An 18236-nucleotide genomic window follows, 5' to 3' on the forward strand; every position below is an offset into this window, starting at 1 on the left:
TGTAAGAAACACACTCAAATCATAAGGACACAGAAAGGTCAAAATTAAGAGGAAGAAAAAGACAGACAGACACACCAAGCAAATACTAAGCCAAACAAAGGAGATGTAGTTATAGCATCAGACAAAAGAGACTTTAAGTCAAACTTTAGTTTTAATGATAAAGAGGATTGGTACTTAATGATAGAAATAATTTATCAGAAGAGATAACAATCTTGACTGTGTACACAATGAACAACATAGCTTTAAGAGCATATTTTTTTAAAAAGGGAAATTTGATAAAATACCAGAATAGGTGAAAGAGAAGACAAAGATAAGACAGAAAAAAAGTTAGAAAATGTGAACAATAATATTGAAAGGCTTAATATACGAGTACATGAGAAAAATCCCCCCAACAATTAAAGTTCTGAGCACACATAGAGAATTTACAAAAACCAAGCACTTAGGTAGGCCATAAAGGAAGTCTTAAAAAGTATAAACTGTTCAGGGGCGCCTGGGTGGCACAGCGGTTAAGTGTCTGCCTTCGGCTCAGGGCGTGATCCCGGCGTTGTGGGATCGAGCCCCACATCAGGCTCCTCTGCTATGAGCCTGCTTCTTCCTCTCCCACTCCCCCTGCTTGTGTTCCCTCTCTCGCTGGCTGTCTCTATCTCTGTAGGATAAATAAATAAAATATTAAAAAAAAAATTTATACACCAAGAAAGTCTCACATCCAGAAGATTTTACAAACAAGTTTTACCAACACTTTAAGAAGCAAGTAACTCTTTTCTAATACAAAATATTTCTAATACAAAAAGCATAATCATTTTCCAAATTGGAAATAAGCTTAGGTATGAATATGGATGCAAATATCCCAAATAGAATATTAGCAAACTGAATTCAACAATGTGTATAAAAAATTAACATGACAAGGAGCTATTCCAGGAATATAAGGATGGTTTAAGTCATGAAATCCTATTAATGTAATTTGCCACATTAATAAATTTTTTAAAATACATAATCTCAATATATGCTCCCCAAAATTTAAAAAATTCAATATTTATTAACAATTTTTAATAATCAAAAAGAACGCTTTAGAAATTAGGGTGATAAGGGAACTTTTCAACTGATAAAAGTATCTCTCAAAAATGTACTACAAATCTCATACCTGATAGTGAAACAGAGCATTTTGTTTCAAGTCAGGAACATTACAAAGATGTTACCATTACTAGTTCCATTCAACTTAGTTCTAGAGGTCTTAGCCAGAGATAGAAATAAGAAAGAAAAATGAAATGCAATGGAAAAAATCATTTCCAGAGATTTGGATTGTCTATACAGAATATCCAAGAGAATCTACGAAGGAGTTTAGCAAGGTGGTGTGTTACAAGGGCAATATTAAAAATTCAGTGGTATCCTAATACACTAGCAACGACCAGTTAGAATGTATTTTAAAAAATTATTCCATTTACAAAAGCAACCTAAGAATACAACTAACATGAGAGATATGAAAGACATTTATGAAAACATTATCAAGTATTACATAGTAACATAAAAGAAGACCTAACTAAATGGGAAAATAGACTATGCTCATGGTTGGGAAGACTCAGGATCTCACAGATGTCAGCTCTTCCTCCAAATTAATCTACAAATTCAATGGAAATCCAAACAAATTTTCAGGAGACTTCATAAGCTGAGCCTAAACTTCAAGTAAATAGGGAAGAGCCAAGAATAGCTAGGAAATTTTTGAAAGAAAAAATATAAGAAAGGAGAAGAGAATACATAGAAAGATATCTTTCCAGATAGCAATACTTACTATAAAACTAAATAAAGTAAAATAATGTGGCATTGGCAAATGGACAGAAAAATAGATCAACTAACCAGGAAAAAGGAGGTCCAGAAAAAGAGCTTATAAGTGTGGAAATTTGGTACACGACAGAAGTGGCATTACGACTCAGTGTAATAAGATGTCTATTCAATAAATGATGCAAGAACAATGTGTTCCCATATGGAGGGAAAAGGTTAGACCTGCATCTTGTACCATATATAAGCTCAACTCCAGATGGATTAAAGGTTCAAGTGTGAAGAGCAAAACTTCGCGACTTGGAAGAAATAATGTAGAAGAATGTTTTTATGACAAGGTAGAATGAATTCCTATACATGATTCAAAAAGCACAAATCACAAAGGAAATATAATTAGAGGGTTTACAAATTTAAAACCTCTGTAAAACAAAACATATTGAAAGACAGGCCAGGGATTTAGAGAAGATACTCACAATGCATATATTTAACAATGATTCAGTAGTCCAATTATTTGAAGAACTTCTAGAAATCAAGAGATAAAAGTCAAATAACTGCTAAATAACTGGGAATAATATAAAGAGTAAGTTCAAAGAAATGAAGACCTGAATGTCCAATTAATATAAATACAAACTGGTTAATAATCAAGGAAATGCAAATTTAAAAAAGAAAATATCTTTTCAGGTCCATCAGATCGGCAAGATTGGTGATGATGCCAAGTGTTGGTCAGGATGAGAAAATTCTCATACAATGCTGGTAAGTGGAAATGGATGCAAACACTTTGAGAAATAATTTGGTGTTATTTCGTAAAACAGAATTTGTGCATACCCCAAGACCTTAGCAATTCTACTCTTCAATAGATAGCCTAGAGAAACTTTTGGACTTGTACTTAAGGAGATATATAATTGGATTTTCATTACATCATGGCTTGCAGTAATGAAATTTTAAAAGTAATTTAGATGTTCATCAGTTGGAAAATAGATAATTGTGGTATTTTGTTGAACCATACAAAATTGCTGCTATTCAGCCATTTTGATATAGTTCAATCTAATAAATTTATAAAACTGAATATTATATCAGAGCTAAAATGAATGAACTAGTAGTGCAATTGCTGGGTCATAGGGTAGCTCTATTTTTAACGTCTTGAGGAACCTCCATACTGTTTTCCAGAGTGGCTATACCAGCATACATTTCCACCAACAGTGTAAGAGAGTTCCCCTTTCTCCGCATCCTCGACAACAAATGTTGTTACCTGTCTTGTTAATTTTTGCCATTCTAACTGGTGTAAGGTGTTATCTCATTGTGGTTTTGATTTGTATTTCCCTGATGGCTAGTGATGTAGAGCATTTTTTCATGTGTCTGTTCGCCATGTGTAGGTCTTCTTTGGAGAAGTGTCTGTTCATGTCTTCTGCCCATTTCTTGACTGGATTATTTGTTTTTTGGGTGTTGAGTTTGAGAAGTTCTTTATAGATCTTGGTTACTAGCCCTTTATCTGATATGTCATTTGCAAATATCTTCTCCCATTCTGTGCATTGCCTTTTAGTTTTATTGACTGTTTCCTTTGTTGTGCAGAAGTTTCTTATCTTGATGAAGTCCCAATAGTTCATTTTTGCTTTTGTATCCCTTGCCTTAGAGACATGTCTTGATAGAAGTTGCTGTGGCTGATGTCAAAGAGGTTACTGCCTGTGTTCTCCACTAGGATTTTGATGGATTCCTGTCTCACATTTAGGTCTTTCACCCATTTTGAGTTTATGGTGTAAGAGAATGGCCCAGTTTCATTCTTCTGCATGTGGCTGTCCAATTTTCTCAGAATCATTTATTGAAGAGACTGTCTTTTTTTCCATTGGATATTCTTTCCTCCTTTGTCAAAGATTAGTTGACGATAGAGTTGAGGGTCCATTTCTGGGCTACTAGGTGTTTGCCCCAAAGATACAAATGTAGTGAAAAAAAGGGGCACATGCACCCCAATGTTTATAGCAGCAATGTCCACAATAGCCAAACTGTGGAAGGAGCCAAGATATCCTTCAACAGATGAATGGATAAAGCAGATGTGGTTCATATATACAATCAAATATTACTCAGCCATCAGAAAGGATGAATACCTACCATTTGCATCAACATGGATAGAACTGGAGGAGATTGTGCTCAGTGAACTAAGTCAAGCATAGAAAGACAATTATCATACGGTTTCACTCATATGTGGAATATAAGGAATAGTGCACAGAACCATAGGGGAAGGGAGGGAAAACTGAATGGGACAAATTCAGAGAGGGAGACAAGCCATGAGAGACTCTGGACTCTGGGAAACAAACTGAGGGTTATGGAAGGGAGGGGGGGTGGGGAGATGGGATAACCAGGTGATGGCTATTAAGGAGGGCACATGATGTGATGAGCACTGGGTGTTATATGCTACTAATGAATCATTGAACACTACACCAAAAACAAATGATATACTATATGTTGGCTAATTGAACATAATATAAATAAATAAATAAATAAATAAATAAATAAATAAAATGAACGAGATCAAAATGATTCACCATGGATAAATCTCAAAAATACTGAGTGGAAAATCCATGCTGTGCTGTATATAATCACATGCACACTCAGGCAAAAATCAACTTCTTTAAGATAGAGTATCCACAAATAACAACAACTACAAGGGTTTTAAAAATTCAAAACCTTTCGATGATGGCAGAAGGACTTGTTGAGGACCATATCCTTTTACACTCATATTGAAAGTGGAAGTTCCTCTACAGGAAACCACAGTGCTGTTAGAACCAGAGAATGAACCCTGGGGAGCCCAAAATTGCATATGTCCATTGTACCATCCTAGTCCCTTACTTCTATTTTAATTTATTTATTACTTGCTAGTGATCCATTACTGATTACTAATCCAAAAAGAAGAGAGTAAATAATTTTATGCAGAAGACCAGTAAATCTCCAGAGCTGGAAAAAAAATAGATGTTGTTAACTGAAAATTTTATTCTAACATTGTCCATTCATTTCTTAGAAATTCCTATGTATATCATATCAATACTAAACTTGTCTTAAGTGAAGATTAAGATTGGCAAAATCACTTCTATTGTTCCCTTTCTTTTCTTTGCTCCTGTGGTTAATGAAATTTTAAAAGTTGTGCTCTAGTTCCTAGTGATGTAAAGGGAAAATGCAAGAGTACCACAAATGTGAATGAATTTTTCTTCATATCTAAAATCCGTTATTTGTTCCTCATCATATATTAAAAAAATTTAAATTTCTTAGCATGGAGTTCAAGGTCTTCTTGATATTACCTCAATAAAGTAGGTGATATCTCTGTTGGTATCAGTTAAAATAGGTTCAGCTACCATGAGCAGATGATTCATAAGAGAGAGGCTGGTATGGCAACTCTACAATTATCAGAGACCCAGGCTCCTTCTAACTTGTTGCCATGCTATCTTAAACATGTGACTTCTACCTGTGGCCCAAGAGGTTACTCCAGATCTTGCAATCACATCTGCATGCTGGCCAACAAGAAGGAGGAAAAGTGGAGGAGGAGGCATATCCCCCACCTCTAAGGACACTTTCAGGACACCTATCACCTTATGCTTACATCTCATTGTCTAGCACTTAGCCCTATCCCACACATAGCTTCAAGGGCAGCTGGTAAATACAGCTTTTATTCTAGGTGGCTAGAACTCATCTAAATTTGAGGGCTTTTATTACTTAAGAAGAAGAGAGCTGATATTGCAGGGACAACCAGTATTCTGCCATACCGTCTTCATCCTTTCCTCTTCTCCTCCAATTAAGGGAATAGTAATTTGATTCCAGAACTAATCCTGGGTCATGATTACTCTTGGGCAGAACCACTGTGCAACAGAAGACTTCATGCATGGATGCATGAATGTAGCCCTTTCTTGGATGATCTGTTCCATTTCTTCCTTTCATATAGCTGAGTTGGTAAACTGATCAAAGCTTGGCCTAAGGAATGACCCAAGCATCTCTATCATTGGTCCCTTTCTCTTCATTTACAAATGTTTGAGCACTTTCACTGTTTTCATGGCAGCAATTGGCTGGTGGCTTGCTTTGGGCATACATGGGGGTGTGAATCACATACTCCATTCCACTTAACCAGGAAGTCATGCCTTAAGAATTACAATTTGAGACCAACTAATGTTTAAAATAAAATAGATACATTGGTTTTAGTTTTAAAGAAAAAGTACTTGGAATACAAATCAGAACCTCAAGAAAATACTCAAGTGAAAAAAGATAAATTGTTCTATGTAACAGAAGGAACCAAGGGAGCTGGAGGTTGTGAGGCGGGAGAAGCAGAAGGGAACCACCTCAATTAGGAATGGAGAGACAAGACACCCCTATGACTGTTTGTTGGCTGTGTGCTGTGGATATATCTTGTCAGCCTCCTCTTTTTTTCTCTTCTATGAAATATTTAGAAAACTACATTGTTCACAAGGGTTTGTATGAGTAGATTCATGATGGGGCTCAAAGATGAGACAGTGATAGGTAGCAACTTGTATTCTGTCACTTGCAAGTTCAGAAACCCAAGACAAGCTAACTCAACGAAGAGAGAGACAGGAAGACTGCAGGAGAAAGTAAGTTAGCTCATCAAACTGGGAAGTCCAGGGATGAATTTCGATTTAGGCATAAGAAGTATTATTGTTTTTTCATTTCCCTCTCTTCACCACCCCCTCATCTCTATCTCTCTTTATTTCCATGTCTACCTCTGCTTTCTTCTGTCTGTTGGTCTCTTTTCCTTTCCGCTAAAGACAGGCTTCCTCCATGCAGCTAGAGAAGACATTCACTGACAGCACCAGATTCACATTTTCCCAGCACAGCAACCCCAGCAGAAAAGCAACTGGCTCCTCACATTGTGCATCAATCCAGAGGAAAACTCTTTTCCTGCTGAATTGTGTGTCCATTCCTAGATCAATCAGTATACCAAACATATAATGAACCATGAGTGGGTCACATGACCACCCCAGAGCCACAGAGTAATGGGCAGTATGACTGATAGTCTCATCCAGACTGTATGGAATTGGGAAAGCATTCCCCAAGAGAAATGGGGTACTGCAAGCAAATGTGCTGTGCAGGAAGAAAGAAAGAAAGAAAGAAAGAAAGAAAGAAAGAAAGAAAGAAAGAAAAGCTCCAATCGACTATACTATACCATGTTTTCCATCTTTAAACTAAGATTTCTTGTTACATTTTAGATTAAAGCACCACTGCAGGACTGAAAAATTCATACAAACATTGACATATTAGTCCTAGTTCTAGAAATCTAAAAGCCTATTCTGTAACGAACTGGGCGTAAAAGCTATCAGGCTAAGCTCAGTGTTTTTTCTTTTTTTTAATTTTTTTATTTTTTATTTTTTTAAGCTCAGTGTTTTCCATGATTTTCTTTTGACTCAGAAGTGGTATTCTTATGCAAATAATGAATCATGGAACATTGCATCAGAAACTGGGGATGTACTGTATGGTGACTAATATAACAAACAAACAAAAAAAAAGTGGTGTTCTTAGACGTTCTAGCTAGTCAATTTCTATTTCTCCACACCATACATTTAACACTTTGACAGTGGTTGGAGTGTATGAATTTTTCAGTCCTGCAGGAATGCCCTCAGAGAACTCCCTTTCCAGATTCATCTCCAGCTCATCTCCCCGCATGTCTTCAGGGGATTTCCCCACCGTAGTTTGGGAGGTCCAGGAGAGCAAGGTTATCTCCTTCATTGAAGTTGCCCCAGTAACTATGGTAACACAGGGCATATGGCACATGAGCCATGGAGAGTTGTTGGTTCTATTTCCTTTGATTACTGTCATGGTTGGCATAGCCCTGGATTCCTGTGCTGATGCGCTGGCGGAACCAGCCACATAAAGGGTAATTAAGCAATAGGAAAAAAGGCCCTTTCTAATTTTATTCTGGAGGCCTAGATTTTTTTTTTTAATATCTTTTTGGTTTTAAGAATATGCAGTTTCTTGGGAGAATTAAATGTACCAAAGAAATTGAAATTTCTTAAATGTAGGCTAAAGGAAGACTACTTATTATTTTTACCACTAAGTGAAAATTGTGCCAATTGTATTTTCTTGGCAACTGGAAGATGTCTCTAAAAAACCTCGTGTTTTTCTAAAAGTTTTTTCTTCCACAGGATGATTATGTCCCACTGGGCTCGACAGTATTGTTGATTATAACAATAAGATACACAAAGGAAAAAAAAGTCACAAAAATTTTCAGATCAGGAAATGCTTAAAATGTTTCCAAAAAATGTTTATCAGGAAATGTTATTCCAGAATCAAAACATTTCCTGCCTGATGATTATACTATGGAGAAAAATCATGTGATGTGATGCCAGTTATGGGGTCTTATAAAAAAGAATTTTTATGATGGGATATATTTTTTTGAAAAGAATTCATTATAAGTAACATGAGTGAAGTGAGAATTGCACAGAATCATACTTTCCAAAAAGTTAATTATTTACACAAAAATTTAAGCCTTATACCTTAGAGAAGAATACAACAAATAAAATGGAAATTCACCAATCTGTCATCAGTAAGAGATGACCACTCTTAATACTTTGATGAACTTAATTCCAGGCAAGTCTCGGTGTAAATATATGCACTTGTGTTCAATCTTATGTAAATAGTTTTAACAATATGTACTATATCAGCAATATCATAGATATCTTTCTCTGTCAGTAAGTCTAGATCTGCAGTATTAATGTTCATAATTGTGCCTACGTATCACAAGTATCCACTCAGATGTTCCAAGTTGAGCAGCAGCTCTCCTAACATTAAGTCCTCTTGTGATATGTGAAAAAAGCTGGGGTCAAGGGATAGGGGAGAAGAAGGGGGCACCTAAGTGGGGTGGAGGGGTCTTTCTTGGAAGTGATCTTCCTCATATGTATCTACAGTCAACACCAGTCATATACCCACCCTAGACATTGCCAAATGAGAATGAATTGATAAGATAGGGTCAGTCAAGCTGGGATTTCTTCTCTGTGACTGACTGCATTATTACCTAAACAAAAACAGGGATCTGTGCGCAAGAAAAAGGAGATGAAACACTTGAAGCAAGTTTAAATCCATGAATTCACAATGATACCAACAAACAAACTCATTTGGTCACCACTGGAGCACACTAGTGAAACAACTCATTGTTTTGAAAACCGGCAAATTAAGAGAAAGAATCATGTTTGTCCTATATCACTGGGAAATCAAATCATTGAGGAAAGTATTTCCCCTCTATAGACATATTCCAGCTAATAAATGAAGAAGAAATGATAGAGTTAGGATTTCACCATTTAAAACATCTACCGAATTACGTTAGTATCTAATTCAGTATACCATACTCAGTATAGCATGGATATAGACATTGAGTATCAACAACCATTAACATCGCAGGAACAATCCATTCTATCCCTCTGATGGAAGGACACAACACCATCTAAGAAGTCATCTTGGCAAAAAAGTAAAATATAAAACTTGAATATAATCAAGGTTCTAGATTACTAATTTATGGGAAATATGGAGACTGCTTCAGGAAATTCCAGATTTTGGAAGATCTAGAGGACAAAGAACCTGGTGTCTCCAACAAATACATTGCAAGGAAACAAAAGGTGCTGGAGAGTTAAAAGAAATTTAAAAGACATATCAACCAATTGCAATGTGCATACTTTGAATTCCAAGTCACTTAAACTGTTAAAAAAACATATATGGTACTTGCAACGTAATTGAAAAGCTGAACTCTGAAAGAATCTTAGGAATTAGTGTTAGTTTTTCAGAGTATCATAATAGTATTTTGGTTGTTTTTCAAAAGAGACTCCTTGTCTTTAGGAAACATCCACTGAAATATTTACAGATGAAATGATAAGATGCTTCAAAATAATATGGTAGTGGATAGAAGTACTGATAAGACAAGTTTGGCTGTGAATTGCTAATTGATGAAGCTGAAAGGTGCATGGAAACTTATTCTGTCTATTTTTGTATATGTGTGAAATTTCCCCTAATAAAAAGTAAAAAAGAAAAAGAGAGAGAGAAAGAAAGAAAGAAAGAAAGAGAAAAAGAAAGAAAGAAAGAAAGAAAAGAAAAGAAAGAAAGAAAAAAACGAAAGAAGAGAAAGGAAAAGAAAGAGAGAGAGAAAGAGAGGGTAGCTTTTAGGTGGACAATCAACAGTATTTGCCATACTTTTTTTGTAATAAACTAACTAGTTAGTTATAGAATATATAGGTTGCTTTCTACTTTTCCCAATTATAAAAATGCTATACACCTTTCTGCATATATCTTTTCATACTAACAAATTCCTAAAGGTAGGATTATTGAGTCATAGGACAAATTTAATACCTAAAGTCAAAGCTTCCAAAGGGTTCTACCAAACTACACTGTCATGATTTTAGAATTATTTAAATAAAATCAGTGAGAACTTTATTAACACAATTTTACACTTATAAATTAATTTTAGGAAAACGGACATCCTTATATTATCAAGTCTTCCTTCTACAAACGGCATGTTTCTCCATTTTGCCTTCCTTTGTCTCAGTAGTTTTATAGTTTTCTTCATATTGATTTTTGTGTATTGATTTTGTAGCTGGCTGCATCACTAACCTCTATTATTTCTAAAAGTTTTTTAGTATATTTTCTTGGGTTTTTGAGGTATACATAAGTCATACCCTAAGTGGGAAAAACTAAAGTGGTGTTTGACAAGGAAATCCAGAAAAACCCCAATCCTGTTCTTGACCTTCTTTTCTCTAAAGTCCCCAAGAAAAATACATACACATAAAATACATACACATACACACACACACACCCAAAATGAACAAACAAAAACCGAACCAAACCAACCAAACAAACAAAAAAAAGAGCCAGGTAAATCATCACTATTATCTGATGATTTGCCTGGGCTCTAATGTTGAACTCAGCAAATTAGGCCACACCAGTACGCTATGTATGCCTACATGATTTAGAACCAAAGCAGGCAATGAAATCTTCCCTGTTTATTTCTACCTTAGAGTCCCATCCTCAATCTTGGCTCTTGCCCCTGCAATGCACTTTGGCCAGAAGAAAACTGTGCAAGAGCAAAAATGTATTTGCTCCAAAGCTTGGGGCACTTAGACTATATCACTGGGCTTGTCTTGGCTTTTAGGCACAAGGAATGAAAAGCTACAAGGGGAGTTAATGGGTTGGCTATCTCCCAAGATGGGGCTCTGACATTGTTTCCCCAAGCCTTATAAAAAGAGTCAAAAGTTGGGTGGCTCAGTCGTTAAGCGTCTGCCTTCGGCTCAGGGAGTGATCCCAGAGTCCTGGGATCGAGCCCCACATCATGCTCCTCCGCTGAGAGCCTGCTTCTTCCTCTCCCACTTCCCCTGCTTGTGTTCCCTCTCTCGCTGGCTGTCTCTGTCAAGTAAGTAAATAAAATCTTAAAAAAAAAAAAAAGAGTCAAAAGAGCCATTCCTAGTAGCTCCACTGGACAATGTGCTACCATAGCACAGTAACAGCTCCGTTCTCTTGGGAGGGCACCTGTAAAATGCCTTTGAACTTGACGAATCCAAAATTGAAATGGAGCTAGGGGATAGGGGAAAGGAGCTGTGTGCATCCCTTAGCCAACAAGTCTAATTGCATAGTTTATAAATAATGATAAATTTTCTGCATCCTTTTCAGTCTTCATAGTCCTTACTTTATTTTCTTATCAAAGTGCATTAGCTAGTACTTCCAGAATAACATTAGAGCATTAAGTATTGATTCCTATATTTAATGGATATGCTATTAGAATTTCACAAACACAAAGCTAGCTTTCAGTGCATATAGGTAGCCATTTACTAAAATTTCTTTGATCAAAAGTGAATACTGGATATTGGATTTTATCAAACATGCTCCCGGCATCAATTAAAACGTTTCTATTTCTTTGACTTATTATTATGGAGAAGTATATTAATGTTTTCTCAAAATTAATCAAAATTTTCTCAAAATCATCCTCTCCTCTCTCTTTAAGCCCATCCTACTGTCGCATTGAGTTCAAGGACTTTTAATGTTCCACCTGGGCTGATTGGATAGAGTCTTAACATGGTCCCCCTGGCTCCAGGCTCACCATCCTCCCCACTGCACAACAGGAGGCCTCCTCAACACAAAGGGCATTAGGTCATCCTCTTCCTTAAAATCTGTTGTTGGATCCTGTGATATATCTTGCTGTTGCATTGCCAAGGCCTTTTATTATTTGGCCCATTTGCTTTCTACTTCATGTGGAAAGAGGCCACGTGGTCAAATGGAAAGAGCTCCAGATTGGAATCACAGATGGATTTGAGTCCTAGCCCTGCCTCTTACTAGCTATGTGACCCCAGGCAAGTTAGTTAAGTCTCTACTATTTCATCTGAAAAACAGGGCCAGAATTAAGTTGCAGTTTATGGTAAGGACTAATTAAGACAACGTACTGTAAAGAGTGCAACCTAAGGAAGCACTCAAGAAATTCTTGCGACTTTAATATTCTACCATTACTCTATCCCCTCTACATATCCTTTGTTCTGCGTTGTTGAGCAGCATACCATTCTCAAACACATCATACTCTTTCTTATTCTACTTGGAATGCTTCCCTTCCCTAGCATCCCCATCCCTAATGTTTGTTCTCTTAGCTAACTTGTGCACATCCTTAAAACTTAACGCCAATTTTTTTTTCTTTTGGGAAGGCTTTCTTGACCTCCTTCCAGTAGTTTGCTTTTGTCTCATTAATGCCACAGTAACACGTACGTGTATCTTATCATCTTCATTGCTTTGTATTCTAGCACCCAGCTGAATTACACCATGCCATATACCACGGTAAAGAGGAAGGCTCTGTAAAGCCACAGCATCTAACTACTATCTCTCTAAAACACAGAGAGCTGGGCAGTGTTGCCTTTGTGCCTTCCACATCAGAGTGGCCTGGGCACTTACTCTCTTCCACACAACTGGGAGTAGCCAGGACCCCAGGAGGGGCCCTTATTCAGGAGTGGAAAAGGAGGAGGATGCTACATGGTGTCTATGGAATTACACTAAAACAAGCCATCCCCCCAGCCCCTATGGACTTTAAGGAGGGCTAATATTCCTACAAGGTTGCCCTTAGATGATGGAGTCAGAAAGTTATTCTTTTTTATTGCAACCTTGCTGTGACCTGTAGGGATTTAAGTTATGATGGGCAATGACGTTACCTGGAAAACTTTAAAAGAAATGATAAATGATGAAATAACGGACCAAAAGAAAAAAAAGCACAAAAAATGTCTATCTGGTATAGAGGCTATCACTTCTCTTCTGACCAAGGAATGTGTTGGTTTAGTGGTCTCCTTCCCCCTTCCCCTTCCCCTTCTTCTTTTCTCTAGAACAGCTCCCCTCATTCAGACTCCTTGCCCCAAAACAGTCCTTTTCAGCCTTCAGCTTCTGGCCAGTTAGTTTTTCCAGAGTTTGGTCAGCTGATTCAATCCAAGTCTTTGCTTTATCTTAGCGTTTGCAGTATATTATTGTCTTAAACATAGTGAGGGAAAGTGGGGGCAGGCACATGGGTCCTCTCTGTACTATTTTTGCAACTTCATGTGAATATATAATTATTTTAAAGTAAAAAGTTAAAAAAGAATTTCTTCCTCTTAGAGTTCTATGAGAAATACCTTACCTTTCCATCTTGTGCAATGGCACGGTTATCACTCATTTGATGGATAATGAGATTCTGCTATTTGTCCTATGAGTTGGATGATGCATTGGAAAAAGCACTGAAACTATGAATCCAAAGACTTGACACAAATTACTTCATAATCTGGGCATCTGTAAAATGAGGATTTATATTTAATCTCTCAGTTCTATGATAATGCAAAGAAACTATAAATTACCAAGATTTGTTAAATAAATATCTCATGTTAAAAGTGATTCAAGAATAAACATTTACTTATTGCATAGTATAACAAAGATAAAATTTTCAATATTATATACATTTCAAGATTATTATACTTAGAACGTATAAATCCAAATTATTGTATTTAAAATATTAGAGTCAAAAAGTAGTGAAATCAGAGGCTGCCTACAGAACTGATGGTACTCTAGAGAAGTGGTCTCTAAACATTACAATAATATGCACTGTTGTCCAGCTACATATTAAATATTAGTAAAGCTTGATTTCTTAGTTTAGATAAAAATAGAGATATTCTAAAAGTTTCTTTCCAGCTGCTCTAGAGATTAGATTTGTCACAGGAAATTTCCTCTTATATATTTTGGGACTATACCTATTGAATCCTCTGTTCTGATCATTCTTGCCATAATCACATCTTAACACTAAGTTCTCCATTAGCAATATGATTCATGGTAGAACCTGGAGAAAGTCTGTGCTATGTCTTATTGTTTTTAATCATTTAGGAATAATCTTAGTACCTTTAAAAAGCCCTAAGAACTTCAGGACCTTTAAAAAGTATTTCATTTTTAAAATACCTAATTCTTAAAATACTAATTTGTAAAGAAGTATTATACCTTTAGGGAAAGAATTATTATATAGGTTGATTTATAAATTATGCATTACATTCTATATGAAAGTGGTTTTCTGTAATTTTGCCCTCTTAATAGTGACTCTTAAAATGCCTTAAATACAAAATAGTCTGGATAATGGAAAAAGGTGGCAGGAGAACTTGAGTGTTTGAATTAGAAACAATTCCTGTTTAATGAACCAACTCTAAACTTGTTTAATGATGGATTTTAGCTTCGGTGGTGATCAGAGGGAAAGCCTTTTTCTGAACAGAAAAATAAGTCAGTGGATTTTTTATGCAGACTCAGTGTTATGTAGCTTTGCCACAAGGAGAGGAAGGAGAGAGCTGGTCAGGGTACAAGAAAAGGTGACATAAAGCCTTTTTGGATTAGGTATCAACCACTCTTAAGAGGTTGGTTTATTCAGGCAGTCAAGCCCAGGAGAATTGGCATAAACCAAAATGAGAGTAAACCATGGATTAATGCTTATGTTAGGTCACTTAATGAAGTATGGAAGCATATTTGAGGAACTAAAGGGCATGTAATCAATGTAATTTGATTCTACAAACATTTATTAAGCATTTTATGGTACAGAAATAAGGCATGATCTGTGCTCTCAAGAGTTTCACAGTCTAGTGAGATATAAAAATCACAAATAGTAAAAGGAAGGTATGTTTAGTGATAACCCCACCTTATCTCATTACCTTCCTTAGTCTGATCACCTTCCCCCTTATATAAATACTGTCAAAGGAGTTCCTTTTAATTAACCTTTTCAAATAAAAAACCCAAGCTGTCCTTTCAATTATGATTATGTTTCCTTTTATATTAAAAGGCCAAAGGGTAACTGATTGTTTCAGGGGAAAATCTCATCTTAGGCAATGCCATGCATGTAAGACTTGTAAGACTCCTGCCCTGCTCATAACCTACAAAGTCAAGTAAATGCAAGTCTCCTTCTGGTTTTAATGGACTATATTGTGATAACAGACACAATGTCTGCCAACTACAGCAACTGCAATGAAAACACCTAGACATTCTGGAAGGATGTTTTTCCAATGATTGCAAAGGCCAGACCAAACAACATGGACATGGTCACTGTGGCTTGACATCTTAGTCTATCTGGCTGCGCTACTTTTTGGCAATTCACTTAAACACTGAACCTATGACCTCACTTAAAAGCCAACATAAAAACATTCAGCTTACCTCATAGAAACAGCTAATAACAGTAGTCGTGAAGCATTTCACCAAAACCCACTCGGGTCAACCTAAGTGTAGTAAAGTGGAAGAACTTATTGCACATTATAAAGCTATGGTGCATGTGGCTAAAATCTACCAAGGCCAACAGAAGTGCAGTGTAATACAAGAAATTACTAAATTAGTAAAGGGATAGTGCGGTTGTTCCAGAAGACCTTGGTCCAAGGTAACTCAGGTCACCCCCTCAAGACAAATCGCTCATTATTTCAACATTCGTATTAGAAGGGTACAGGACTTCGGCCCCACAGCAGTGAGGTGAAAAGCTGGGGAAACCTTGTGAAGACGGGATTTGAGCTTCCTGACGGAGCGACCACCACAAGAAAAAGCAGACGGGCTGGGGGACGCGGACTGTAGAAAAGGTTGCTGCCCACAGCACCATACGCGCGCCTCACCCTTCCAAGTCAGGCATCTCCAAATTCCCAAGTCTTTGGGGCCCAGAACCGTGGAGAAAGTGGGGGTGTCCCACAGAGAGGAAATGGGCCCTGCGGGGTAGGCGAGGTGCAGGCCTGGGGTCCGCTCCGGGAAGAGGGGGGGATGTCGGCGAGGAAGGGGCGGGGGCGGCAGTGGGCAGCCGGGCGAGAGGAGGAGGGGCGAGGCGCCGTCGCCGGCCCCCTCCCCTCGAGTGCGCTCCCCTCCCTTCTCGTCCCCGGCCTGGCAACCGAGCGCAACCCGCCGAGGCCGGGCTGCTTCAGGGGGAGGCGCCAACTCGTCGCTGCGCCGGGCCCCCGACCGAGCAGTAACGGCGACCTAGAAGGCGGAGCGGATGCGGCTCGGGCCTGCGCTGAGGTAAGGGGACAGGATGGCATAGGAAGTCAAAAGGGACGCCGGGCTCGAAGCCGGCCACTCTCAGATTCCCCCTCGCAACGGGCCATTTCTCCCCGCCCCCTCAGTCCGAGCTCCGGGACCCGGCGACTGCGGAAGAGCAGCCCCCGGGGTTACACCCCCGCCCAGGCCTAGGGCCGAGGCGTCGCCGCGCGTGCGCAAACCCGCTGGCGGGGGCTGGGCGCGCGACTCGGAGATTGTCCCCCCACCCAGGCCGCGGGGCCCAGGCAGCGCTGCGCCTGCGCGAGCCTGTTGGCGGATGTGGTGCGCGGGGTGAGGGTCGCGGTTGGCCTCGCCACCCCGGAAGCTTCACGACTTCCCGCACGCGAGGCAGGGCGTCGTCCCGGGCTGCGGAGACGCCGCCTGCCTCAGAGTTTCTCCTTCTCGCCCCATTCTGCGCCTCGCCTAGGCTGGTGCTGTATTTATTTCTGTCGCCTCGACCTGAACCTGGTGTCCCGAAAACCCATTCACCTAGCTCCCGGCCCTGAACCTGCTCGCTAACTCAGTATGATGCCTTCGACCTTGGGGCCTGCTGTCGAGGGACAGCACAGAAAGTTTGTCTAAGCTAGGCGAAGCTGCTGTGGAGGGATGGGATGAATCGCGGTAAACCTTTATTTTAAGCCGGAAGGTATTGCTCCGCTCAGCCCCGGAAATAAAGGTTTCAAGACGCTGAAAACTTTCCAAGTGCTCCGCCTTAGCTGAGTTGGAAGGCGAGTTCAGAGCGAACTTTTTGGTTTTGTTCTTTGGGGAGTGACATAAAATGTCGGAGGAGTGCGAGTCCAGGACTGTCACAAAATGCGTGTCACAGAACTGCCTCGTACCACTCTTGGCGACTTAGTCTTAGAGCTGAGTGAAAGTGGTAGAGTTGACAAATTGCTTTGGGACGACGCTCCCCCCCCCCCCCCCCCCCAAATGAATGTTTATGGAGCCTTCTGTTCTTACCAAGTTCGAACTTGGCTTTACACCTTCCTGCGCCGTGGTACTTAGTAAAAGTCAGTTTGGTGACTCCTGAGGCTACTTGGGGCGGTTTTTAGCAATGTCTTACTGTAGCTTGTAATCTTATATGATGTGCCGATACAGACATTTGGGGGCTGGAATAGAAGAAGCGCTTACTACCAGGGAACCTGAGTACTCTAGGTGAAAGGTAATCTCTATTTCCCAGGGCATTAGGCAGTATATATATGTTATTAAGTAGCAGATAAAGGCAATTGGAATGATAAATTCTTGCACACCCCACTTCCACCATACTGGCCTCATTGGGCTTGCTGGGCTTACCAAATGGACCTCCACCCTAGGGCCTAGGCATTTGCTCTTTCTTCCATGCTCAAAGCTCATTCTCCTCCTCCACCCAAATATGTATGGCACATACCTTCATCCAAGGCACAGAACAATGGCCATCACTTCAGAGGCGACTCCCGTTATTTAAAATAGCTGTGGCTCTCTCTTTCCAACCTCTTACCCTGCTTTGAATTTATAGCACTTATCACTGTCTGATAATACATATTTGTATGTGTATGCTGTCTCCCCCATATTCAGAGCACAGTAGATGTTTGTTAACTGTATAAATGAAATTGAAATCTGACTCCAGAAATATTTTGTACTGAATTCTCAGTGTGGACTCATTCATTCATTCATTCATTCATTCAACAAATATTGAGTGATGACTTTGTATCAGGTTCTGTTCAGGTGTTTAGGATATGTCAGTGAACAAGACAGACAAAGATCCCTTCCCTCTGGAACTTACATTCTAGAAAAGAATGATTGACAGTAAACGTATTTGATTATCATTTAGAAAATTATAAGTGCTATGAAAAATGAAAAAAGAGCAGAGAAAGAAGCCTGAGAGTACAGGTGTGGGTTGCAGTTTTATACAGCAGGTTATGGTGGGTCTGAAGGATAAACTGAAGGTGATGTTCAAGACAGAGAACTAGTTTTTTGAATCATCT

General features: G+C 38.8%; 1 protein-coding gene and 1 long non-coding RNA gene across 7 annotated transcripts in view; one reads left to right on the forward strand and one right to left on the reverse strand.

The window, feature by feature from the left end:
- Window positions 1–592: 592 nt before the first annotated feature.
- On the reverse strand, window positions 593–16002 carry LOC103677606. The gene is made up of 5 exons (XR_572459.2): window positions 15861–16002; window positions 15418–15479; window positions 13382–13530; window positions 2247–2295; window positions 593–646 (listed from the first exon to the last, which is right to left on the reverse strand). It is a non-coding gene; the product is annotated as an uncharacterized LOC103677606 (long non-coding RNA).
- The window catches only part of RCBTB2 (RCC1 and BTB domain containing protein 2), a 43852-nt gene continuing 41600 nt past the window's right edge, over window positions 15985–18236 (forward strand). For 4 of the 6 annotated variants that reach the window (XM_040622767.1, XM_040622768.1, XM_040622771.1 and 1 more), the window contains exon 1: window positions 16122–16254. Coding sequence is in view for 2 of the 6 variants with exons in the window: in XM_040622765.1 (XP_040478699.1) it covers window positions 16003–16254 (252 nt within the window). In the remaining 4 variants the exon portion in view is untranslated. Of the gene's footprint in view, window positions 16255–18236 lie in introns of all 6 variants that reach the window. The other 2 variants (XM_040622765.1, XM_040622766.1) reach the window with 1 other exon arrangement.

This window comes from Ursus maritimus, unplaced genomic scaffold (genome assembly GCF_017311325.1).
Source record: "Ursus maritimus isolate PB19 unplaced genomic scaffold, ASM1731132v1 scaffold_10, whole genome shotgun sequence".
Lineage (NCBI taxonomy): Eukaryota > Metazoa > Chordata > Mammalia > Carnivora > Ursidae > Ursus > Ursus maritimus.